The sequence below is a fragment of the Dermacentor variabilis genome, chromosome 1 (assembly GCF_050947875.1).
Source record: "Dermacentor variabilis isolate Ectoservices chromosome 1, ASM5094787v1, whole genome shotgun sequence".
NCBI lineage: Eukaryota > Metazoa > Arthropoda > Arachnida > Ixodida > Ixodidae > Dermacentor > Dermacentor variabilis.
This window is the reverse complement of record NC_134568.1, coordinates 144,978,428-145,006,089: the sequence shown is the minus strand read 5'-3', so window position 1 is coordinate 145,006,089 and position 27,662 is coordinate 144,978,428. Positions and strand designations below refer to the sequence as shown.

The 27,662-nt window shown below is 43.3% G+C and overlaps 1 protein-coding gene across 3 annotated transcripts in view; it reads right to left on the bottom strand.

Annotated features, from left to right (window-relative positions):
* Window positions 1-5,576: 5,576 nt before the first annotated feature.
* The window catches only part of LOC142585952 (large proline-rich protein BAG6), a 238,728-nt gene continuing 216,642 nt past the window's right edge, over window positions 5,577-27,662 (bottom strand). For all 3 annotated transcript variants that reach the window (XM_075697086.1, XM_075697094.1, XM_075697101.1), the window contains 2 exons: window positions 21,405-21,512; window positions 5,577-8,247 (listed from right to left, as the gene is read on the bottom strand). In XM_075697086.1, the coding sequence (XP_075553201.1) occupies window positions 7,984-8,247; window positions 21,405-21,512 (372 nt within the window). In that variant the 3' untranslated portion in view covers window positions 5,577-7,983. The remainder of the gene's footprint in view (window positions 8,248-21,404; window positions 21,513-27,662) is intronic.

Below are 27,662 nucleotides of genomic sequence, written 5' to 3'. Positions count from 1 at the left end.
GAAACTGTGCAAAAAAAAAAGGTCAAACCTATGAGATATACAATTGATAACATCATCCACAATTTCACACCACAGATTTCCAAAACACCTGGTAAGTAATGATAAACCCAATAATGATAACATCACTTACTCATTGCTGACTGTTTGGCCAGCAAGTTCAACAAATTTGTCCAACAGTGAGCTGTGCGACTACCATCTGGGCTAAAGTATTCTAGTCATGAAAAGCTCGTGGGAAGAATGAAAAACTAAATGTATTGTTAGTGCAAGAATATTCTTAGAGTGTAAGGTGATGCTTATGACGGATTTCTCTAGATGTGTTATAGGAAATGTAGGTGTCAGAATCCACTTGAACCGTATCATGCAGGACAATACAAAAATTTGAGTCTGTACAGCATTGCATGACTGCTTAGTATATGAAGGCCAATCTCAGATAGCATCCGAGTAAGCCAGTTGATGAGCCTATATCTGTTACAGATAAAATGCACGGCTTTTTGCTGGACAGCCTCAAGAGTAGCTATTTGATTTTGGGTAAAGGGAAACCATGCCACATTCGCATATTCTAAGATAGGACTTATGATTGTCACATGGGCCAAGAGCTTGGCTTCCTTCATAGAGCATCGCAGAGCGCGCTTTAAGAACATTAGCTTTTGCATCACTTTGCTTACCACATGCTCTACATGAGCCGACCATCCTAAAATCTGATGATATGATGACGCCCAAGTATTTATACTGAGTGACAGTGTTAAGGATGGTATTACAGCCATATGTAAAAATAAGTTTGGATTTCTTTTTTGTTATTGACATTGAAACTGCTTTATCAAAGTTGATGGCCATTTGCAGTTTTCACACCATTGGGCTATCAAAGCAAAATCCTTGTTAAGACTAATTTGATCTTCGTCAGTTTAGTACCTCTCTATACAGGACGCAGTTGTCTGCAAGTAACCTAATCTAGGATTCAACCCGACTACTTAGGTTATGAACAATAGGAATAGGATAAGGGCCGAAACAGAACCCTGGGGTATACCACAAAGTACTGGCACAATTTCGGAAGTGTGGGCGCCTAACTGAACAAACTGGCAGCAGTCAGATAAATTGCTAATCCAACGAAAAATTGGCCCACCTCCTATATATTTTTAAGCTTTAGTAGTAGTTTAGCATGGAATACACGATCAAAGGCCTTTGAGAAGTCTAGGTAAATTACATCTATTTGTTTTTGGTCATTAATTGCTTTGGCAAAATCATGTAGGACCTCAACAAGTTCGGTAGCGGTAGACAGACCAGTCCTGAAGCCATGTTGGTAGGGGTGACGGACATTATTCGCCTCCATGAACTCTAACCGATTTTAAAATATGTTCAACGATTTTACAGTATGTACATGTGGGAGAAATAGGCCTATAATTTGACTGACAAGCGGTATCACCGGATTTGTAGACTGGCACTATTTTATAGCGATTTTCCATTCTGCTGGAAGGCATTGTTCAGAGATTGATTTATTGTACACAAGGCATAAGTATTTGCTTACATGCTCGACATAATGTTTCGGGAAACAGTTCAAGATTCCGTCTGGACCGTTGCACTTTTTATTGTCTAAATTTAACAGTCAGAACACACCTGTTTTGATTACGACTGGGGTGCTCAGCGCCTTGTTTTGCTCGATTTTCAGGCCTGTAAGCGTGCGTAATGCCATTGTCAAGGGCAAATACAAAATGGAAGAATGCGTTAAACGCTTCTGCTTGTTTCTTTTCTTCTGTCGTCTACAATGGTTTTGAAAGGTTTATCTTTGTGCCTGACATAACGCCATAATTTCTGGGGGGAGTCTTTCAGGGTGTCTACCAAGTTGACATTTCCAAATTCCCCGAGTTTTCCAGGTTTTCCCTGAGTGCCTTTGCCAAATTCCCTGAGCGACACAGAACTTTGTTTTATGTCAAGAGACGGGCTTACACCATGTCGCCCGATGGTGTCACTCTCTAGTAAGCATGCTAAAAAATTAAAAAAAAAAAAAACGGACTTAATCCAGCTTGAATAGTAAGGGGTAGTGTTTATTTTATTCAAAAAGAAAACAGAATGGAGGAGTTATTAAAATGCACAGCGAAAAAAAGATATATTGGAAAAAATGCGCAAAACTCATAGTGAGACATTCTCAAATACGAATAAAAACGAAATGTATACAGAAGCAAATATTTTTCAAGATGATCTATTTCTATCAGTTTTATCCCAAGGTGCTGGAGACTCCATATAAAAGGCAAGTCAAGGCGGGAGAATGCCTCCGAATTTTATAGTGACCCATCGTAAATACATAGTAACTAATATTAATTGTACAGTGAACCGTGCTACGTTTCTTCAATATATTGAATCACGCGGTCAAATTACTTGCAAAGGTTAATTATTGGGCCCAAGCATTACAACAAGGGAAGAAATAATCTTTTGCAAATACGACCGAAACCCCCCACTTCGCTTTCACGAAGGCCCTCTTTGAAGGGACGTCAAAGAGAGCAATGCCTTCGTGAAAGCGATCGTTTGAAGCGATACATTTCACTGAGAAGTGGAATGGGTGTACCTTAAGAGAGAAGAATGTGCAATTTACTCAAAGCCTAGTGTTCACTGTCTATTCCTTGTAACCACTACACAGTAATGGCAAAGATAAGTTGCGTTCGCAAATGTTATGCTGTGACTGAAGGGGATATTACGAGATTCGCAGTTTGTTTCTCCGGTGTTCTCGGTGAGCTAAACAAGGCATCTTGTTTATTTCTAGAGAAAATTAGGGGCATGGTATGGATAAGGTGTCGGCAATGCTCCAAATGAATGGGTTAAATGCGCATTTTCAAGTAGAATAGGTATGCAAGTGGCCCATAGCCTTATTAGTCTGTTTTACGAGCAGTGCAAGACTTAGACTGCTGCGCTTGCATAATTACAATAACAACTGAGATAAAATTGTGTGAACATAAGAGGAACAATGCGCCAAGTTTATGTGCGATGATAAATGAATGTTGATCAAATACAGAATTAAAAAATTGTGAACAAGTGTTCGACATTATCACGCTACTGCTATCGTAGCTACTGAGATTATTCAGGCCCGATTCTGATGAGCCTGATTAGCTACTGAGCTGAAATTATCACGCTACTGCTATCGTAGCTACTGCTATCGTACCAAGAGAAGGGAAGTGCAGTAGAGGACGGCAGAAGACTAGATGGAGTGAAGAAATTAGGAAAATTGCGGGTGCTATTTGGAATCAGTTGGCACAGGACAGGGGTAATCGGAGATCGCAGGGAGAGGCCTTCGTCCTGCAGTGGACATGAATAGGCTGATGATGATGATACACACAGAGAGAGAGAGAGAGAGAGAGAGAGAGAGAGAGAGAGAGAGAGAGCGAAAGGTCACATACACACACTCTAGAAATAGTTGGTACGCTAGTGCATGTCTTTTACTGCCGCAGCACATCAGAAAAAGCTCTGAAAGGCCTGCCAGTACACTTATTAGTCACATCGGTGCTCATCCAGTGACAGGAGGCAGCAGGTGCACGCGCGTTTAAGGAATACATATGTGTCCCGTGACAGTTGCCCCTTCCCACGCTTGTTGAGCTTTACCGCAATAATTTGCTCACGCTTCCCCGCGTTATATTGCTGTAGTGAGGCGAAGCTGACTTTCAGCAACCGGCATTAGGCAACACGTCGTGTTTTCCCAGCTTCGAAGCCAATCGCGAGGACCACAAAGGCATAGTCGGTGCCAATGCTGACAGCGGCGAATTCTTTCAATGAAAAACACGGCACAGAACGGCAAGAAGCTTAATAGCGAATGCAGAAGCAGCTAGGCCCAGCATTGCTGCGGTGGTGGCCATTAAATTATCAAGGGGCTTTAGTGGCCATGGCTGCCAGCGGATCTGCGTGCGAGTGTGCCGGTTCTAGGAGCGACGAGGTAATCAAAACGGCGGCGGTGGTGGTGGTTTTATTAATGCCGTTTCGGACCCGCCATGACAGTAAAAAGTCCGGAAAATCGGATGCCGAAGGGTTCTTGCATCTGAAATTTCAGACATTATACATAGGCTCTATGGGGTACGTGGTGGTGCCGCGAAGCCGTCCGAATGATCAGGCGTCCGGAAAGTCGGTCGTTGACTAAACACTGGCAACTCCTCCTACTCGAGACAGCTTTACCGCGACTTTCTTTCCCTTTCAATAAAATTACAGCTAATTTCCCCTGATGGAAGCACAAATTCCCCGAGTTTTCCCTGACTTTTTCCAGACTATTGAAAATCCCTGAGAATTCCCGGTTTTCCCGGTTGGTAGACACCCTAGTCTTTGATAAAATTGCTAAGCATTGTACTGCAGAAGCGCCGTTTTTTTTTTACATTTGTTTTTTCCTTTAGCAGTCTGTTTAACGAATTTATTTTTTGGCAGAAGTCTGGAACTGGGCATACTGTGTTAGATTTCCTCAACCTTTTTATTCTGCGTATTAAATGAATTACATTGTGTGTTATCTATGGGTTGTGCTTATTAAGTGTTTTTATATTTGTGGGACAAATTGCCTCAAACAGTGCATAACATCTGCTTTGAACAGCACCCAAATTTTGTCAATGCTGGCCGAGCCCTCCGAGACTAGCTTGTGGAATTCGTAGTACTCTTGTGCAAGGCAAGTCATAATAGCATCGTCTCCTTTGTTAAATGTGTACACACACTTTCTAGTACTATGTCAGCGGATGCGATTTGGAATAGTTAGCGTGCAAAAAACCATGTCATGATCCGATAGTCCTTCAAGAATATAGACTTTATTACTTCTTTTCGAAAAGAAATTGGTCACGAAAATAAGGTCTAAGATAGAGCCTGAAGTGCCCTGCACACGGGTAGGCTTGGGTACAATTTGGGTCAGGTTGAAGGTAAACTGAAAACTCGGCAAGGTATTGCTTAATACATTGGATGGGCTCTGAGAGCTCCAGTTAATATCTTAATATCCACAATTTATTAATTAATAGTTAATATCCACGATAATACTTTGAGCTGCAAGAAACGAATATTAATTTTGCTGCAAATGATACTGTCTTGTACCTTGTATTTTCTGTTTCGTTATAGAAGAATGCTCATTAAAATGAATCATGGCCAACCAAATTTTAGATTTACATGGCTATATCTAATTAACAATGTTATATTGAGGATTGATTGTTCAATGGTCCTGCAATATAAATGCTGTCACACTGTTTTGTCTGCTTTCACTTAATTAGAACTGCTAAGATTTTCTTGGCAAGTAGAAGTTCTTGTTACTTGGATTGCTTGTTCTTCCAAAACTGCAGCACATCAGATGCAGAGCAGAACAAGCGTTCCACTAATTGACATTTACTAGGCACGTCTTGTGAAGAACCATGGTACAGCATTTGTCCCAGGCTATAGTCTGGTTCTGTACGTGGCCTGGCCTGTCCGACAAAAAGATACAGTGGCCCAGGTCTGAATCAAGAAGTCCAGCGTCCCGAGCTCAGTCCATGGACCAGGCCAAATACAGGTCTTAGGGCTACTCTAGGCACATGCACACCTATAGTGTACATTCTATACTGTGCATTAGTGCAGATGCACAGAATTCACATCAGGCCAAGTGCTCTCATAAAATGTTTATTTTTCTTGTAATGGTGATGCCAAAAAACAGTGACAATGCACAGACTTTTTTTTCTCACAAATTTCTCCTTCAAAACCTCAAATCGTCTATACATACATATGCTAACATAACACAAAATGTAGGAATGTGTTGATCATCTCATCAACACTTTAAACATTAAAACCCCACAGTCAATGCACACATATTTGGGTGGGTCACAGTTTCCAAACCTGCACATTTATCCCTGCACAACATACAAGGTAAATGAATTCAATTAGACTACAGTTAATAATTTGTATCCACTGTGTTTGAATTTGCACTAGCTAGTAATGTAAACAGCAAAATGCTGGGCATAAATCTGTCAACCTGCTGGAGTACAGTCCCCTATGTATTTTCATTTTTCATCACACATTACATTTGAAAATACACGGTTAGTGGCACAGAATGCATAAAATCAGTGGCTTTCTTTAGTTTTTCATTTGTGCCAATCAAACAATGAAGAACAAATTAATGGAAGCTTTCAATTTACGTGAATGTCAGCAATCACTGCTATATAGAGTGTCCCAGCCAACGTTAGTGAAGCTGTTGTAAACAACAGGTACTATTATGGGACTATGGAATCTGCAGTGTTTGGTCATCAGTCTTCTTCCACCTATGATTGGTGTGCACTAATTATGTGGAAAATTACGGAAGATTAATTACAGAAGTTTTTATTTTTGAATTATGGGTGCGATTTCTGATGGGAAAACTGTTATACCGGCACGAAACAACCCCTTGATTCGTTTTTAGCGTGCTATGTTTGGTGTAATTATTTCTTTCTGTACTTTACTCGGTTTGTGAATTTCGAAAAGTGCCACGTAATCATGAGCCTGCGTGCTGCGACACCAGCGATCCCAAAAGTGATTTGAAGGAACTAACTCCACTCACTGCTTGACTTGGCTACTGCCTGGAAGCGACAAGCTGCCGGCATTGGTTCCTGCTAATTGTGAGCTATATGTTGCACATTATGATCACAGTCTACGTAATGACCTAGTTGCTGCATAAGGTGATGAGCAAAGTTGGTTCCTAGAAATAACTCTGGGGACAGCTGGTGTCACTGTGTGTGGGCATGTAATCACGCGGCACTTTTTGTATTTTGTGTGCTACATATAAAACACAGAAAAAATAATTACATAGGACATAGCGGGCTAATAACGACTGAAGGTTCTTTCTTTTTTTTTATGACGGAATAACAGTTTTCTCATTGGAACTCACGTCATTATTTCAAGATTTAGATGTTTAATTCATCTTTTCCAATTGGCCAGGTCATTAATACACAAAAATTCTGGTGGCAGAAGATGACTGAGCACTGTAGGTCTCAATCATACATTGTGCCAGCTTTTTTATTACTTTTATTTTACAACTTCAGCTAGGACACTATGTATAGACTTGCAATAACAGCCAATTTTTTTGTGTGAGCCAGAATTTAGCATAGAGGATGCATTAGGAGCAGGAAGCAACGAAACTACAAGAAAACTTTGAATGACTCTGGGTGCACACATGAGTTGTTGCAGCAGTACAGCTATGGATGCACAGCAAGTAAAAAGCACCGCTGATGAAATTCACTGCTTGAAGCATTGTAACATTTAAGTGCTGAGAAAGCAGCACTTATTTTGTGCTACTTAAAGATTTCAACATGGGTATGAATGTTGCATGCAATGAGGAGCACGATAAGCATACCTTTCCTGCTACTGTAGTATACCCAGCCTTGCTTCAGCATTGGCTGTTCAACATAAGGTTGGAGCTCGCACAGGAAATAAGCATGGCAACTGGATGTGATGGAAAAATCAGCCCTTCTGGATTGATTATGAAAGTTTTTTTGGTTTGGCTTTCCTTAATTCTGAGTCGGAAGTTAAAAGGTTTGGCCCTCAAGCAAACATGTACAGTCATCCAAAAACTTGAATTTCATAGCAATGTTAATGACTGGGGCAAAGTTTCTTTTCATATTTCAAATTTAAAGGTACTCTGTGCTCTCACACAATGGTAACTGCCTCATCCCACTGAAATCTAGTGGAGAATTTAGCTGTCGCTTCCAGCGCTTGTTGCTTGTGAAGGTAGGTGACAAATGGCACCGCAATCACGAATATGGGAAAAATTGAAAACTTATGTGCAGAGCAGCTCTACATATTCCTATGACAGCCTTACAATGCCCACAGCGACACTGGTGCCATTTATTTCCAAGTGAGGCCCTGCCTCCGGATTTCGATGACCAGTGAAAGTGGCATTTCCACCTGCGGCAGCCCAAGTTTCATGAGCAAGGTGGCATTACAGATGCAACTTGCACATGTAGCTTGTACCCTTGTGGGTCAAGAATGCCACTAAGGGCAGTGGCATTCCCCCCCTTCTCTTATCCCCGTCTCCCTGATATCCTATGGGTCTGCACTATAGCAGAACTTGTGCGCATTAGGGAAGCGGTCAGCCCGAAAATCTGGGTCAGAGGAGAGTCGCTCTCGCACAGCTTGTCGCAACTGCAGCTTGTGAGCAGCCTGAAGAGCGGGATTCTGGCGTGCCTCGGTCAAGAATGCCTCCATGCCATTACGTGGGGCCCGCACACCTGCACGCTGCACAGCACGCTGCAATGCCTCGGTCAGGGAGCCAGCGTTCTCAGCTGCTGCACCACTGCCATTCATGATCTGCAAGCACAAAACAGCACGCTGTTTCAGCATCGCTTCATAGGATGGAGCTTTTGTCAAGTTGCCCATTTTATTCACCATCATATTCAACTTGTGAAACATGAATTTATTAGGGTTGTAGCAAAATCCATTCCGTAACTCTTAATGACCATCGGTTATGAGGAGGGAAGATAACCGATGGTCATTAAGAGTTACGGAATGGATTCCGAGGGAAGGGAAGCATAGCAGAGGGCGGCAGAAAGTTAGGTGGGCGGATGAGATTAAGAAGTTTGCAGGGACAACATGGCCACAATTAGCACATGACCGGGGTAGTTGGAGAAGTATGGGAGAGGCCTTTGCCCTGCAGTGGGCGTAACCAGGCTGATGATGATGAGCAAAATCATGTCTTGTAGCAAAGTATGTACAATGCAACAAATTTTGCAGCACGTTTGATTCGCAGGACCGAAAATGTCACATGAGGCTTGCAGTGAGCCAATAGACCTTTCAAAGTTACACACACCTCTGAGAGGGGCGGCCCTGCTAGGTGCCCAAATATAGCATCTGCAGGCTGAAGCTCATTGCAGTTCGTTGTGAATTTGCTCAACCTGAAACATTTTTGTGCAAGGTTATTACAGCTATACACAGTGCTCAACAAATGAGGCATGACAATCCACATTATATGTGGCCTTAAGCACATTTTGCATGTTATATATAGTGCTTGATTTTTCCCCTTCTAGTTTTAATAAAAGGCATGCAGACTTTACCAAAGTGAAAATGCATTGAATTTCAGTTTAATTTAACACTGTACACGTCTTTACCATGATCTTTATTTATTTCAGCACTTAGCCTTTGCATAGCATCGTCATGCTCTCAGATTTGCATTAATTCATGCTGTGTTGACACCATGTAAATTAATTCAAAGTTGTGAGAGGATGTAACTGCGTACACGACAATAAAACAAATGTCTCCATCCTGAGAAGATTGGTCAGTTACCTCATCACAAATGTTGTACGTGCCAAATGTTTCATAATACTATCATGTTTAACTCTCTGATTAACGCTAGAAATGTGCTCATATTCAGTGCTTTTATGTTGCAACGTATTTATAGCAGTATTAGTCACAACATACACCTTTGCCGCATTAAACAGTACCCTGATCATTGGTGTTTTGAATAGAAGAAAAACATAATTGCACAAAGAAGCACCTCAAGGAGCATTATTGAAAATAATAATTTGCTATTTTTAGTAAAGTACGTGAGTAAAAAAAAGTGAAATATACAAGATATGACACTTTCTCCTAGTTCCCAACTTCTATAAATTAGGCCCGGCAACAAAAATGTTACGCAGATTTATTGCCATGGCTTTGCAAATGTGAAAACGGGTAAGCACCTATGGTGTAGGGAGAATTTGTTTTTACTCATTGCAAGCAAGCACCTGGTTCCCCCCCTCTCTCTTTCTTTTTGCTGCGTTCTTTAGGCTCTCGAAGCAATGTTTGTCAGGTTGGAGAGCATGCACAACAAGCCTCATCTTACCGTGAAAACCCGCATATAATACGAGCTTTTTTTCCTATTATTAGTGTAAGAAATTTTCGCCTCGTACTATATGCGAATTCGAACGAAAATTTGAGTCAGAAATTTGGGCTATAAGTTTTGATTTCCTTATTTCTGCATGGCTACGGCTTGGCTTCCTTATTGCTGAGTGGCTACAGCTTGGTTTCGTTATTGCTGTGTGACTACAGCATCATTTCTTTATTGTTGAGTGCGCACCTTGGCAGCACATGTGCAAACCACGCTTTGCGAAGTGCATCTTTTTTATTCCGCATTGAAGGACCAAGATGTCCGGACCACGAAAACAGCACTCTGCTGCTTTCAAGAGAAAGGTTATTTTAGCCGCACAGGACATCGGCAACAGTGTGGCCGGGAGGCAGTTTGGCGTCAACGAGGGAAGCATTCGTGGATTGCGTCGACAGAAGGAAGCCCTTTTCGCGTGCAGCGGAACGCAAAGAAGCTTTCGCGGCCTGAAGAGTGGGGCATTCCCAGAAATCGAACTCCTTCTGACGGAGTTCCTATGCCAACAGCGAGCCGCGCATCAAGCTGTGAGTGTGGAGCTTATGCAGGCAAAAGCTAAGGAGCTTGCAAGAGAAAAAGGGCTACTGAGCTCTGCCTTCAAAGTGAGCAAGCACTGGAATTATCGCTACATGTGTGCCATGCTGGTTTCTCCTTACGCTGCCAAACTTTGATTTCGCAAAAGCTGCCCGAATCGTTCGAAGAGCTGCTTGCGGCTTTCCAGCGCCACATTATTTCGCTGCGCAAGTCCAAGAACTTCCAGCTAAGGCAAATCGGCAATGCTGACCAAACGCCGCTTTATCTGGACATGCCATTGCCCCTCACCATGCACGAAAAGGGCTCTAAACAAGTTTGTCCGGTCCACTGGCAACGAGAAAACGCGAGTTACCGCCATGTTGTCGTGCACGGCAGATAGACGCAAGCTTCTGCCCTATGTCGTCTTCGAGAGCAAGACAGTGCCTAAGGGCAAGGAGCTGCCAAAAAATGTGGTTGTGAGATGCCATGAGAAAGGCTGGATGAACAAGAATCTTGTGCTCGACTGGATAAAGTCTGTCTGGTGTAGGCAGCCCGGCGCACTGTTGTTCACGTCCATCCTCGTGCTGGACGCATTTCGTTGCTATTTGGCCGACTCAGTGAAGAGGCTGTTGCGTGAATCCGGCACTGAACTCGTCGTTATCCCGGGTGGGATGACGTCTCAGCTGCAGCCTTTAGATGTTTGCGTGAACAAGCGATTAAAAAATACGGTCAAGCGGTGTTACGCAGATTGTACGTGCTCAGGTGAGCCTGCAGTGACACCGACCGGGCGGCTGAAGCTGGCTTCGCCAGCCGCACTATGCAATTGCATTGTGGACGCATGGGCCAGCATACCAGAGGACCTTGTGCGTTGTGCATTCAAGAAGTGCGGCATCTCAAACGCGCTTGATGGCACAGAGGATGAGTACCTCTGGGAAGATATGTCCGTCAAAGAACTATCTGAAGAGAGCGCAGTTGAGGAAGACAGCGATTGAAGTGCGGAGTGCAATTTAAATAAATGTTTTTCTCGAGTTTTCCTAACTCGTATCATATGAGGATAAAACTTCTTTTTTCCATTTCACGTCCCAAAAATTTCACCTCATACTATATGCAGGTTCGTATTATACACGGGTTTTTACGGTAATTGATTATATTGCGTTCTATCAGTTTTTCTGTGCAAGCAAGCTGGTCTAGTCATGCACCTTGAACTGGTGCTAGAGCCTTCACGTGCTTTGTACAGTATATGTACAGTAATGAATATGGGCATTTCCACAGGCAATGTTCAAGAAGTAAGAGATTAGACTGCTAGTCCAGCTTCTGCCAAAGGTTAGTCTGAAATCGACTACATGTTCTTTTGCGAGTAAAAACTGCACGCAATGGGAAGGATTGCTTGTAATAAGCTGTACATACGATGTCAAAATGTTCATAATAAAAGCAACCAGGGTGGAAAGAAAACGAAGTTGCACTTGATGTTAGCCAACACAATCATCGAGACACGCACACCTGGGCATGTACCAATGTTTGAGACATCGTTAAAACAGCGTAGACGTCAGATAAATAAAATTGGACAACTCGACAGAAGCTTCTGTGTCTTCACTACTGTTGTCATCAAAAAGTTATGCTGTCGAGTCCACCAAAGCTCATATTTTGGTTTGTTTGATTGGGTAAGTACTAGAAGCACTAAATAAAAATAAAAAGCTGCATATTTTCTTTGCACGTTCACTACTACACTTGCCAATTAGCACATTTTTCAGCTGGCAAGAATATAAAGTTAAACCTCAATATAATGAAGTCGGTAAAATCGGCAATTTGCTTCATTATATTGCAATTTCGTTCTATTGAAATTTGACTTTTTATGCAAATAAGTACAGTCGCCGATTGATTTTACTTGCACTGAAAGGGGCCGCAGAATTTTCCGAATTATCAAGCAATCGAAAAAAGCAAATTTGAATGAGAAAACAATTCATTTTGATAAATTTGGGAGTTGGCGACAAATGATACGATTCCATGCCACATACATCGACAATATCTTCTCGGCGGTACGAATTAAGCGAAGCCAGCCATGCTTTCGCATGCACTCTGCCCCCATGGCTGATAGCGTCTTCTGCAGTGGGAGACACTAATAGGAAAAGCGGCAGCAGCGGGAAGCGAATGCTTTGTTTGTTGCTCGCTTCAAAGGGTCCCCAAAACTAGAGATTACGCAACCTCCAATACTAAATGCGAGGGAAGACAGCTTACACGGTGCCATGCCGTCTTGGCACGCCACTCTTTGCACATGCCGCAGATTACCTCTAAAGCAGGGTGTGCGGCGGTGGATGCGTATGCGCTCAGTCACGCTTACAGCCATGCGCAGCCAAGGCCGATACACCCGAGACATGCGTCAGATATCGAGACACGCTCAAACTTGCACCTCACTGTGCCCCCGCCCCCTCGCGCGCGCTTGATCGCGTTACTGTGAGCTCGCTCTCTTCCCTTTCTTTCTCTTTGCTTGCGCAGGAATGCGGCACTCGTAAAGCCACCATCTTTCTTGTCTCACCCTCGCACTTGGACTTTATATGGAACATGATGCAGCTCCACTTTGGTGGTCACTCTTGTGGCACCACAGGCGATTTGAGAGGTGCGTTTGCAAACAGCCTCTTGTAATTCAATCATTTGACCATCTGCGTCCACAGAAGTTTCCATTTATTGTCTCAGCATTCCTTTGCCACGGCAGTGAAATTTCGTTATATTGAGGTCCTAAATACACGGTGTTCTATGGACAAGATGTTAGGAAAAGTTAAATACTTCGTTATATTGAGAATATCATTATATTGAGGTTAAACTATTCCCTTACGTTATGTACATGGTGCAGATTCACATTATGCAACGAACTTGCACACAGGATGCCAAGGCATATTTACATTTGTTGCTTTGCTGTCACATGATGTGCACGCAGTGACAAAGCTCTGGACACCTCCGCACAGTACGTAACATAACATTGTGTCTCTTGTCACCGGCTGCAGTCAGTGATGGTGCAAGGCAATCTGCAAAATAGCAGCTCCACACCTTTGTTCACTTATTTATCTACTTTAAGTGTTATCATTGCGAGAATGTATGTGTTACCACCAGGTTTAAAAGAGGCACACAGTTGCAGTATGATTGTTTGTAAATAAAAACCCATCCTTACACGGTGGTGGTGCAAGACAGGTCTCCGTATCCTCACTGTGTGCATTCTGTCAGGCCTATGGTGATGTGAAGCACTTTCTGTTAAATTGTCCCGGTCTGGCTGAAGAGTGTGAGGTGCTTTTAACGGTCTTAAGCGTTGGGCAGTACAACATGCTACCATGGACGATTTTATGCTTCTGCAAGGTCACTGGTCCTTCAGAAGAAATGTGTACGCGCTTGCACTGAAGTTCCCCAGTGATGCTGAACTTGAGTAAATGGCACAAGTTTTCATTTGTTTGTTGGCCGAGAGCTCTGAGGCAACACAGAACTGATCGGGCATGGACTGATGCTAGCTAACCTTCTGTCTCACCCACTTTATTCTTGGTCGTCATGCACAACATTTAGCTGCTGCATTTGAATGGCGGAGCAATTGGCAGTCATTCGTGCAAACCTAGGTGTGTCGACAGCCAACGTCATCACCTCTGATTAAATAGTGAACAAGCCGAGCAAAATTAATTGCTCAGAGTTAACATGAATTTCACTAGCTGCACAAGTTACACGATAAGTAAAATTATTCAGAAATTCAAATAATATATCCTCCATGTCAAATTATCTATATGTTCAGTCAATGACCAGACAATGAAACTTATTTGTGCATAACTCACAATAATGATTTACTTGGAGATTTAAAATATTTTTTCCATACATTAGATAGAATAATAAGCACATTCTTCATAATTTTAGATGCTAGAGGTGCGCAAGAGGTTGTTATACGACTGTCTTCGCGAACCAGTTTCTTCATATTTCTGTGCTGCCCTCTGCCGCACACGGCTGGAAACATTTCGGGAGCATGCTGGAGTTTTGCCGGTCGATTTTTGTACCTGTGCCCATGTTGAGTATGCATTGGTTGTGCATTTCGTGGATCATGAATAATTATGAATGGCATCTCTGCGGCAGCATGTCATTCCTGTAGCCAAAAATACATATCTGCGTATATGAGCCCTGCTGTTCCACCCTGAAACGAGTCAATATAAGCGGCTGAGCCACTTAAACAACAGCGACTGTGGTCCACATACATATATTACATGCTGTTATTACTGAGTCTCGCTTTTCTTTAACATTATCACACAGTATGTGCGTGCCATAAAGCATTATTAGAGAAAACTTTGCTCGCATAAGTGTTAATTTATAGGCAGTGTTTTTCTCTTGCAGAAACCATGGATGCTATTGCTGACAGTGTTGGTAACTGAGTCAGCCGGTTGTTCATGCTGCTGTACTGAATGCACCATCTCTTGTTTCCCATTTAAGGTGGAGGTAAACAGTGCATCTTTGAAATCGGGAAATATGTCAGTATAACAACAAGCACAGACCCACCCATCTACGTAGTGAATGTGACCAGCAGCAAACTGGAACAGTGATGTACAGACGCTGGCACAGTGCTGTGTTGCTGCTTATTGTGTACGTGCTGTACGAAGTGAACAGTAGTTGATCTCAAATCGCTAAGGCCAGAACTGAACTATAAAAACAGTTTCCTTTGTCCTAACTGTTTACTTTTCGGTTCAGGTCGGCCGTTAGCAGGTGCGCGAATTCAATGGCACCAGGGCCTAACCTTTGCTGAACAAGATCAACATTGGCTCGAACTTCAGGTGCACGGCTTGAGAGGACTGAAGCATGTGCATTTCAACTTCCAAGGCATAGTTTGACTCGTTTTTCAGTGTAAGTAAAAGCGAAGGTGCTGCAGCTATCACTTTGTCGGTCCATTGGCTGATCATGTGGGTTCGGTCGAATGATGATTAGCACATTCATTTTATAGGTGCCGTCGACAAGCCCGTTGCACTAGAACAACTTGCGCTCGTTGGCTGCATTGTTGGTTGCACACGTTGGTTGCAGCTTGGTGTGATAAATGGTCTCAGCAACACACTGTCCTGAATCGTCAGTCAATCGTTGGTGTCAGCATCTTGCCAGTATTGTATCGACCGAGTGTTACCATGCCTTAAACGAGTACGTAAGTCAGGCACACGCTGTCGCCACTAGCAAGTGAGGGCCGATGCGGCAAGAACACTACGTCAGCAACGTGATATTTTTAAGTGTCGCCCAAGTGTAGGTTTGTTGATAAGCTTGCTAGCCATCAATGAAAGGGGGCAACTAAGTGGTTTACGGAATAGTCTGGACAAAGCCTTGACTGCTGTCTGTTTTAAAGTGGAGTTGCAGTCTTAGGCTACGCACGTTTTATGTGCCACACCGACACAGAGCTACCAGTGGAGTTGCAACGTGGTACACGAAATGAGTCTTTGCAGCAGCACACATCCGAGCACTTTTTTTTAAGGGAGGGGGGGGGGATGACCTTTTCTTGAGATGGGCTGCGCCACCCATCTAAAACGTTTTGCAACTAATCTGTTAAAGTATGGTGCATGCACTGCTGCACCATGAAAAAGGCAGGCTGACACATCCTCAACCAGATTTCGTCCTTTATAAGAACCATGCATAAAAACACACCCTCATTCTCTTCCATTCTCACAAGCCTTTTTTCAAAAGGCTTGTTTTTTGTAGGCGATATCGACACATAGCTTAGCAACATCTTAAAAGAAAATTATTTTAATATTCCCAAAACATTAAAATTTTTGAACCAGGCTTACAGGATATATTTCAGTGGGAAGTATGCTTCCCTCTGCCCATTTAAGTAACACTAACTGAAAATTTATTAAAGTTTCACGCATGAAATGAATGGTGCAGCTTGAGATGTTCCTCGGAACGAAAACTTACGCTGGATATAATAAAGAAATGTAATTTTATCACTATCCGTGGTACTTTATGATGCATATGTGAATACACAGACACAGCACAAGTCATACAGATGCGCAGCATTCCTCTGCTGCCTTCATGTTCAAGTTCCAGCGCATTCTGCACTGCTTGTTTGCAGCAGGTACACACCCATTCCAATAAACCTGATACTGCGTGGCACACGGTGCTTGTTTGCAATGAATATGAGTATGAGAAATTATCACATACCAGCACCGGGGAACATGTGGAGTGTTGTAGAGTAAGCAGAAATCTAAACTGGTTCTTTTAAATAACTGACTATTTCAAGCATTTTATGCAAATTTGTCGTTGCCAAAGCACCACTCAGCGCACTCTGTATACTTACATGATGAATGCACTCGCGTAATGATAGCACGCAATTTTCCAATAAAAAAGTTTTTTTTTTTTCTTTTCCTCACCATAATGATCGCACTCTAAACTTGCTGCCGTGATGCAGGAGACACACGATACGATTCGGCGTCTGATATGGTGTCTGATGCACCATTTGAGGCCTTTGGTCGTGCCACAGTGCCAGATTGGACGCCCGGCGTGTGAAAAAAGTATGAAACACTGTGCAATTCGACATCCGTTGCAACGTCTGACGCAGTGGAACCAAGGTGTTTTGCTGTGTTGTAGCAGCATATCGGATGCCTGCACACGCCAGGCATCCAATATGGCGGTACGGCTTAGCAAAACTCCGCAGATCCGAAGCCATATCAGACGCTGAATCGTACCTCGTGTGTCATACTTTCAAGGAGCAGCTGCGAAAAAAAAAAAAAAAAAGGAATTTGCTAAATATTTTCTTTCATAATGAATGCACACCCAAATTATGCGGAAATGTTTGGAAATAAAGTTATGCGGGTCCCGCGTACTAAGGAAATTGACGTAAGTGAAGCTTTCTGTGTTGTTCGTTTTGACTGGCGATAATTAACGGTGATGTTGACGGTGAATGTTTCATTTCTTCAGCGTTTAGTGCACGATGAGAGCGGAGAGTTGGTAAATATTACATTGCGTACACCACTGCTGTTTGTCTTCGTAGTACACAGAACACACACACACAAAAAGAAAATAATAATTATGGGGTTTTACGTGTCAAAACCACTTTATGAGGCACGCCGTAGTGAAGGACTCCGGAAATTTCGACCACCTGGGGTTCTTTAACGTGCACCTAAATCACGGGTGTTTTCGCATTTCGCCCCCATCAAAATGCGGCCGCCATGGCCGGGGTTCGATCCTGCGACTTTGTGCTCAGCAGCCCAACACCACAGACTGTGCAACCACGGTGGGTGCACACAGAACAGAAAGCGAGACATGCGTGCTTGAGGCGTTTTTGTATGCCATTGATCATAACCTCTGAGGAAGCTAGAATTGTCTTTGCCTCAAATGGCACATCGCATCGGGGAAGAAGTGTTAAACTTTTGTTGGCAAAACTGTACTTGCCTTACATGCCAAAACCACAATCTGATTACGAGGCGTGCCGTTGTGGCTGACTATGGATTAATTTTGACCCCCTGGGGTTCTTTAACAAGCACCTAAACCTAAGTACATCAGCATTTTTGTATTTCGCCCCCAGTGAAATGTGGCTTTTGCTGTCAGGATCGAACCTGCAACCTTGAGCAATGCCATAGTTGCAAATCTACCACAGTGGGCACAGAAGTGTTGAAGTGCGACGTGTAGACTCTGCGGTACTACGATGTCCCATATAAGCTACGGTGCTTTAATACAGCTTAACGCTTTCCCTACCATGGGGAAAATAGGTGTTTTTTGTAGATTACGCCAGATATTTTTTTCTGAAGCTACTGCATTAAATATTTTATGCAATACATAAACAAAAAGCAGAATGAGTTCATTTTTAATGCATAAAAGTTTTATTAACGAGATGTATGCCTAAATGATATAAATTGCCAGAATGAAGATTGTGGGATAAAATTGAAGAAAGTTTGTAAAGATACGCTTGTATTTACTAAAAAAAAAATGTAACAAAGATCATGAGACATACAAAATGTATTGCCGTCTAGTAGGCACTATCTCCGAAAAGTTTAAAAATTTTCAATGCACGAATATTGCATTACAAAAATTTAACTGCAAGCACTACAGTTGGGCCTGCCAGGCTGTGTCCGCTGATGTTCTGGGCTGGTTTGCGTAGTCATCGCTCTCAGAGTCAAGGTCCGATGAAAAGGCAGCATCCTCAGACTCGCTGCTGCCCAATCCATCCATAAAATCAGTCGCAGACATAGCAGAATCACGAGATCTGCGATCTTTTGAAGCGCACGCACTGCTCGAGGAGGTGGCCATTTTTTTTTTCTTTCTACTTTGAGGATCGTGAAACTTCGAAGCAAGTTTAAAAATCACTGCCTGGCGGAAAAAAGTGAACTGCTTAAAACACAAAAATATAGTTCTCCTCCTTCACGTCCGATAGTGCAGTGTGTCAGTGAGCAGTGCGGAAGGTCTTGAAAGCGGCATTTCAAACTATCGATAGCGGGCTAACGATGCCCAATGGGCCCGGTAGGGAAAGAGTTAAGTGTGCACGCAGTGCATCAATTGTCCGCGTGACAAATTAGCATGGAGTTCATTTTTCAGAAATTGCAGAAACGTACTGTATCTTGAACTTCAATTTATCCAGCTTGTCCACAACCGCTGTCGTGTCTAGTAGTAGCTAAGGTGCCTCAGATGCATGCGTATCAAGGCACCCAAGTAGCAGCGTTTCCTCACCCTCTCCTGTCGCCTTTTCCTTCTCCCACCCTCGCCCCATGTATGTGAGTTGTGAGCGAAGAGTGCCAAGAGTTTCGTGGCTGTGTAGGTTCTACCATTCTCTGCCTCCCCCCCCCCCCCTCCTGTCTTCTACTCTATATAGCTCCACTCTGGATGGTTGCATGTTAGTAGAAGGGTTAGCGCTGCAGTTTCTGCAATGCTTTTGTGGGGGTTATGGATAATGACAGCCATTGAGAGGGCATTGTGGTGACACCCAGGGAGCTCCAGGGAGCTCCAGAGGGCATTGTGCACATTCGACGTGGTGCAACAGTCCAAACTAGTTTCTCCTATTGCTTAACCTCTCTGCCACACTTCCGCCATGTATATACACACACTGAACCATCCCCCAAAGTGGTGTGCAAGGAAACAGCAGCAGCAGCAGCAGCACAAAAGTCAAAGGAAGAGGCAAAGAAAGCTTCACTTCAATAAGTGCAATGATTATGAGAGAAAATATGATAAGTTTAAATAGTTATACACCACCCTAACTTGCAAGCTGTCAAGAAAGTGGCCAGTGAAAAGCTCCTAGTAGAGTACAGAAGATAAAGTGAATGATTTTTTTCTTTTTTGTCTTTCAAAGTTTCTGCTAAATGGCAACACTGTCCTACGGTAGGACAAATGTTTCCAAAAATAAGCAGCTAGGAGCTAATGGTGGAAAGCATATTCCCTGGCACCCATTAAAGGATTATTCAATTATTTAATTTAACATACCAACACTTCCCAGTACGTATGTTAGGAGGGCCACCATATTGGAAGGCTCCAAATTAGTTTCGACCACCCGGAGCTTTTTAAAGTGCACTTAAAGAGCCGCTCACCAGGTGTGGCTGTTTTGAGCTAACAAGCGCAGTGCATACAATGCGGCTAATGATCAGGTCTGCTAAGCATTATATCGCTACATGTTGTGGAAAAAGCTGAAATTTCAAACCAACACTGTTTGCCCTTCTCCTCATGTGCGCCATGCTCCCAGCTGGAGAGATGACGTATATGCGCAAGTGCACCTATGATCTGCTCATGTCTGCCTCAGTGTTTGTGTACCACTGACTTATACAGCTAGTCAGATGTTCTCGTGCACAGTGTGCAAAATCGTGCGCTGCGCTAAAAGAGACAAACGCAATAGCTTGTGCGCGACACCGTCGGTGGAAGTGCACTGCGCAGCAAAGAAGGGCGGGGGAAAAAAAAGAAAAAGAAGGTGGGGCCTGTGACATTTGAGTCATGTGATCCTCAAGCTCCTGTATAGGAGAATGCAGGGAAGGAATTTCGCTTGCAGAGGCTAGACGGGGCAAGTGGAGAGAGTGTCCTTGTCATGGGTTCACAGCACTGAAATATTTTTGTCTCGGCTATTAATTAACTAATTTGAAAAATTCTTGCGGTAGAGCACTCCCTAGAGGGCACGTAAGAACTTCCAGCATATAATCGAAATTTTCTATGAGGCCTGCTGCGGGGCCCTTTAAGCGTGGTACTCAGATCTTTGCACTTCACCCCTATTGGAATGTGGCTGCCACAGCTAAGAATTGGACCTGCAACCTTGTGCTCAGCAGCATAACAATGTCATAGCCATTGAGCCACCACAGTGTGTCACTATTATAGGCCATCTATGCTCCTGTGCATCCTTTCACAACATCCAAACAGCATAAGCATGATGGCACTTTGCAGCAGGGTGTTGGAATGAAATGTTTTCGCTCCACTAAAAAAAAACTTTTCCGGTTCTGCTCCGAAACGGAAAAATATATGATCCTTAACGGTTCATAATGGTTTTGGCTTGCATGCAAAAATTTTCGAAGGAAAGTAATGATTAAACATAGATTTATTTTTCTCAATAAGTGAATTAGGAATTTTGAGATCATGCTTAGTGCCTCGAGTCAAGGCATTGAAGCGTGATCTCAGAAGCAGCACGTTGTCAAGTGCACTCGTTGAAATACGAGACCACTGTTCCCATAAAATGAGCTTGAACAAACATAAAGAAACAACAAAATTTTGGTAACAACGCGTTGTACATGTAGAAAATTAAACAATAAGCTTTTCAACATACAAGCCCTCGATTTTGCTACGATGCTGATCTGCTAGTGCACCGAGCAGCAGTATCAGATTAGTGGAGCGCTCGATTGGCTATTCGTCGCACTACCCCTGCCTGAGGTACGTGCTTATGCAGATCCCCGAAATAAGCGCTAGTGCTGACTTTGCCTTTGAACCGAAAAACCGATAAAAATATTTCGGTTTCACTCTGAAACAAAATAATGTTTAACATTTTGATATGTTTTCGTTCTGGTCAATTATATAAAGATATTTTTTTCGTTTTTCGTTTTCATTCCCTTCCAACACACTGCTTTGCAGTATATAGGTAGGCACATGTGCCCTATGAATGAAATCAATGCAACTTATGAGCACAGGAAAGGTCATATTTGTGGCCCACCTTTCTTCGCTTTGAAGGCATTCCACAGAAGTAGGCATCACTGAATGGAGGTTGTGCTGCCTGGCGTCGTTGCCTCTGGATGTCCCTTGTGATGATAGGCACCCATTCCTTTGTATCAGAAAGAAGATACATAGCTTTCAGCATAGATCATAGCCATAATAAAAAGATATATATATATATGAAAAAAAAGTGCAATGCAAGCAGAAACAAATACTGCAATTTTCTTGAGCTTACATGCAAGAAAGCAAAAGTTCTTTTTAGTGGTAAAAGCATGCATTCTCTAAAACATTATCCAAGATGCCAAAATAATCTCACTGCACTTAACTGTCCAGGTCTGCCTAACCTGCTCTGCATAGCAGCATAGTGCTAAGCATGCAATGAAACTAATAAAGGTGTTTTGTTAACACTTACAAACAAAAGTTAATTGCACTTCGCTCTATCATAACTTGCATAATAAATAGCAAGAAAGAGATAAATAGAGCAATCTTATATTGGTCTCAAGCTTCACCATTGGATAGGCTGGCACAACCACTGGCATGACATTCAAGGTAGGGTAGATTGATTGATTCATGGGGTTTAAAGTGCCAAAGCAACGCTGGGGCTGCGAAAGCTACAGTAGTGGATGGCTCTGGATGAATTATGACCACCTGAAGTTCTTTAAGATGCACCTAAATCTAAATACACGCACATTTTTGCATCTCGCATCCACTGAAATGCAGCTGCTGCAACCAAGAATCGAACCCGTGCTCTCGTGCTCGGTGGCAGAACGCCATAGCCACTTGCGCCACCATTGCGGGTGTTGGCAAGATCATGTGACAAAGGTTTGCCTCGTCCCTCACACCAAGTAACAACCTGTTCTAAAACTGTCCGATTACTGTGACTGTTTCTGTGCCTGGACAAACATTGCACTGAAAGGTATCGTGCGCCGCAGAAAGGCTGCATGCATCATGGCGCCGACCATGGCCGAGTCTTTCACAGAAGATACCGAATATTCCATAAATACAATGGTAGTTAATTGATTTGCAAATTGAATTACTGCTGTAGCGCGGTCCATTACAAGTGAACTTTATGCATTAATAAAATAGGTAGAACAAACTAAGGCTGAACTATGGTACGTTATATCAGAAAGTTTGTTGTACGCGGGTCCGTTGTAACGAGTGTGGACTGTACATTGGCTGGTGCGGACAATGTATCGTGCAGCACACTGCAAATGGAGCAAAATGTGGCGCCACTGCCTCCCTAATTGGGAGATTGCGAGAGACGGCGCGGGTGACGTGTGGGCGCGATTCACAGCAGCTGCCGCAGCTAGACCTCCGCTCATGTAGCGCTTTGTTTCCATATAGACGACTTGCACTTAAGATTGAGTGTTGACAGTTCCGAAGTGCTTACGTGAATGTGTTAATCTGCATGTGTGAACACATGCATCCGATGCGATCTGCATCCCTTCTGGTGGTTAACCTGTCTAATCTTCGCACATACGGTACCATGCTTTCCATGTGCTGCTTCCTTCACCATTTCCTGTTTGCACTGCCTATAAGAATTGTTTCTATTGGCGCTGTTGACCTGGACGAAGCTTGTACTAATGCAGACCGAGTGCAGTGGAAGGGCTGCTTACAAGGCCTGGTGTTTCACCGAATATTCGAAAAATGGAATAGTAGATAATTGATTTGCGGACTGAATTATTTGAATGTTCACTTGATTCTCATTTGTATATTTAAGTATTCACACACACTTATGAAAACATTCTATTGCCATGTAAGCAGGCGAAAATAGTGCACTTTGTTGCAGTTGGCGCAAGTGGCAGTTGAGTGGGTGTGGGCAAGTAGAAAGGTAGTTAAATGGCACAAATGGCACAGTTGGACCACCACTGCTATTTGATTCACATTAATATATTTGGGTAGCTGAGCCCCCCTACTATCTATTCACCATCTTGGGTTATTGCATTAAAATCTTACAGAAGGCTTCCAACAGTACTACACCCCATGCGACGTGAAACAAATAGGTAAAAATTTTTAGAAACAATGGAACCCAGCCTTTAAGATCCAAACACCAGGAGAGAAGTAGACAGACACACGCTGGGACTAGCAACAAGCTTAATGGGAACAACCACACAGAAGTTCGAAAGGCAGCCAGAGCGCACATGCGTCGTGCATACCACATGACTATCAAAAAAACCCAAACGACATTTTTCTAAATAAGCTATCTCTTTCTTTGAAAGCGATAACGAGGGTACACTAACACACTGACTGTGACCATGTTTTCGGATATGGTACGCTTCAATCAGCTGTCGTTCGTATCGTGTAGTTCCCCTGCCAATAATTTGTGGGTCTTCTAGAACAGGTGAACAGCTGCACACTAGGCAATGAGTAGGCAGGTTTGCCCCTCCTCCTGACATGACGGCTGTTTCGTGTTCTTGTAAGCGGACATTAATATAGCACCCAGTCTGGCCTATATACATACATGCAACCACACTTCAACAGTGCGATAAACAGCATTTTTGATGCAAGTTGTGAAATTATGGCTGGTACTGCAGGCACTCCTAGGTAGACTTGACATCTTGCATGGTGCCGAGAATGCAACCCGAACGCTGTGCCTTGCGGCAACTTTTTTCACATTGTGGAAAGCCTTGTGGATATAGGGCATGACTTCCACTCGCTTACGATCCTCATTGGCAGTGCTAAGTGCTCTGCCTTCTGTTTCTTTTTTCAACTTTTTCAGTTTTGTCTCTGCTACTGCTTTGAGAACAGTGTCAGGAAAGCCGGCCACCTGTAGATGCTTAACCTGCCCATGAAAACTTTGCTCCATTGAATGATGACACCTTCTATTGAGGGCATTGTTGATGCAAAGTGTGGCTATGCCACGCTTCACTGATAGTCCTTTTTCAGTGCAATTTCCCTCACGACGTGCAAGGCATGCCTTTTAGCACGTTGCATCAAAACTGGGGTACCTCATCCCGATGTCCTTAGCATGTTTGGCCTTCTAGAGCCTTCAGTTGGCCATTGGAAATGCATATGCAGAATTTTAAAGTCCGTAGCTAGAAGAAAGGTTGGCCAATTGCAAGATTGCCTTCAGTTGCTTTGTTTGAACGAGAAAAAGGACTATCGCTCACTGGACAAACTGCAGCAACACCTTCGTATATCTTCACAGCTGACTGCGGTTTATTGGAACTCTATACGACCGAATCTACCCCGCAAGCCGCCTACAGGGTGTCCTGGTGGATCGGTTACATACCTACAAGTTCCGACAGTGCTGCCCGATATTCACTCGCTACTAGAAAAGGAACCAAAGTTCAGCTTGGAAACCGCCATGCCCCCAGCGCGTCTCTCGGCAATGGTTCATTGTATTGCAAGCAAGGCGTCGTCGGAAGAAAAGGAACACTGCACACCTGAAGGTGTGGATTCCCTTCTGCATTCCAGTGAGAGGCTCCGTAGCAGCAGCGAACGTTCACTACGCACCATTGTTTGCTACCGTATTTACTCGCATAATGATCACACTTTTTTTGTCAAAATCATTGACGTAAATTCAGGGGTGCGATCATTACGCTAGTTAAATTTCTCGCGAAAAGAAACTTTTTTTTTTTCATCCCTCGTTTGCTGTGGGATGGTAACAGGTCAACAAACAGGCGGCTTCCGCTGTAACAGTAGTGCAGGACACCAAAACAAACAGGGTGACCGGCCGAGCAAGCCGAACGCGCCAAAAGAAAATTTTCTTTTTCTCGTGAGTACATTACGCGCATTGAAACAGTTTCTTCTGTATCAGTAAGGAATAATATCGCTAATATCAGCAAGTTTGCAACAATAACGTAGCCATGTCCACTTTGAGGGGACAGAAACAAGAGATGGGCGCGCTTAGCTGCCAGTGACATATAAACACAGGACGGGCATGCTGCGGAAACTGTGGCATTTGTCATCACTACTATCCTAATATGGCACGTTTCGACTAAGGGTGGGCGAATATGTTAGCTGTGTTACAAGCATCTGCGTATGAATAGGGTACACTTCCAATATCAATGTAAACATGGCCACTATCGTTGCCGCTTGCGATTTGTTGCATGCCCACGAGTGCAGACGAGAAGAATCGAAAGGCGAATTTTTTGTTGTTGTTGACTAAAACCATTATGAAGCCTACAAATAATAAAGCCAAGGTAAGTTTGGTTGTAGATTTTTTTTTTTTTTCGTGGAAGTGCGGAAAGTGATGAAAGGAATGGAATGGCGTATCTGCTTAAGAATGTTTGGTGCGTGTAGAGAGTCATTCGCAAAGCATTCGACACATGGTAAGCGCTATCATCATTAGCTAGACATGGCACACGACACATCCCTGCGACCAGTTTGGGGTGTGATCATTACACGGGGAAAAAAAAGATATAATATTGGACGACAAAATTCAGGGGTGCGATCATTATGCAAGTAAATACGGTATTTTCGTGAGCAGAACCTCAGCTTACTATAGGCTGATAAAGAAAGCGGGTTTGTTGTCCTTCCCCACGAGCTTTTCTCAGAAAAAGCTATGCAAGCGGTTGCAAAGAACTTTAAAAAGGTAACCCAAAAACCCGCGAAACTCAAGACAAAGGCTATCAAGCTTCTCAGTGAGCTTGACAAATTGATTGTCTTCTTTGCAGCTAAGACCCATAAGGTTGACTGCCTGTTTAGAGCCATTGTGATGGAGAAGGGAACCTGGCAGCAATCGATAGGCCTTTACTTGCAACGCTGGCTAAAAACACTCGCTGCAGCTGATCCGTTTTCTGCAACTTCTTCAGAATGTGTGGTGAACTTTCTGCGTTAAAAACAGCCCTTTGCCAACACGGCGTTCTCCTTAGACGTAGAAGACTTGTTTTATTCAGTGCCACAATGCCGATTTGTTTGTAGCTGTTTGGGAGCTTATCGAAGAAAGCGGAGCAGTTCCATTCCAGAACGCATTGATTCTTTCCTGGAACTTCTAACCTTGTACCTATCGTCGACAATTGTTGAATTTCAGGATAATTTGTGCAAAATAATGTTATTTGCATAGGGTCCAGTGTGGCACTCATTCTAGGCCACATTTTTCTTTCAAAATTTGACAAAGCTCCGAGCAGCTCTTTAAATGACGATAGGGTAGTCAAGGTCTTCAGGTATGTTGATGATGCTTTTATCTTGTTAAACGCGAAGGACCCTTTGGAACTAGGATTGGTCTCAAGTTACATTTTTATCTCATTTAGAGCATGCACGAAGGCTCTAAATTTTACAAAAGAACTGGCATCAGACAATGAAATTAGGTTTTTAGACTTAAAACTAACCTTCTCCAACAATGGTTACGTCTGCTGGAGGTATGCGCCTCGTGCCCAGAAACAGCTTCTGCCTTTAAAGTCGTCGCACTCTAAACTAGTGAAGTGTGGCATAGTTTGCATCAACAATGCCCTCAATAGAAGGTGCCATCATTCAATGGAGCAAAGTTTTCATGAGCAGATTAAGCATCTACAGGTGGCCGGCTTTCCTGACACTGTTCTCAAAGTAGTAGCAGAGACAAAACTGAAAAAGTTGAAAAAAGAAACAGAAGGCAGAGCACTTAGCACTGCCAATGAGGATCGTAAGCGAGTGGAAGTCATGCCCTATATCCACAAGGCTTTCCACAATGTGAAAAAAGTTGCCGCAAGGCACAGCGTTCGGGTTGCGTTCTCGGCACCATGCAAGATGTCAAGTCTATGTGCTAGGATTGAAAATCGTAAACCTAGGAGTGCCTGCAGTACCAGCCATAATTTCACAACTTGCATCAAAAATGCTGTTTATCGCATACTGTTGAAGTGTGGTCGCATGTATGTATATAGGCCAGACTGGGTGCTATATTAATGTCCGCTTACAAGAACATGAAACAGCCGTCATGTCAGGAGGAGGGGCAAACCTGCCTACTCATTGCCGAGTTCACCTGTTCTAGAAGACCCACAAATTATTGGCAGGGGAACTACACGATACGAACGACAACTGATTGAAGCGTACCATATCCGAAAACATAATAATAATATTTGGAGTTTTACGTGCCAAAACCACTTTCTGATTATGAGGCACGCCGTAGTGGAGGACTCCGGAAATTTTGACCACCTGGGGTTCTTTAACGTGCACCTAAATCTAAGCACACGGGTGTTTTCGCATTTCGCCCCCATCGAAATGCGGCCGCTGTGGCCGGATCCGAAAACATGGTCACAGTCAATGTGTTAGTGTACCCTCGTTATCGCTGTCAAAGAAAGAGATGGCTTATTTAGAAAAATGCGGTTCGGGTTTTTTTGAT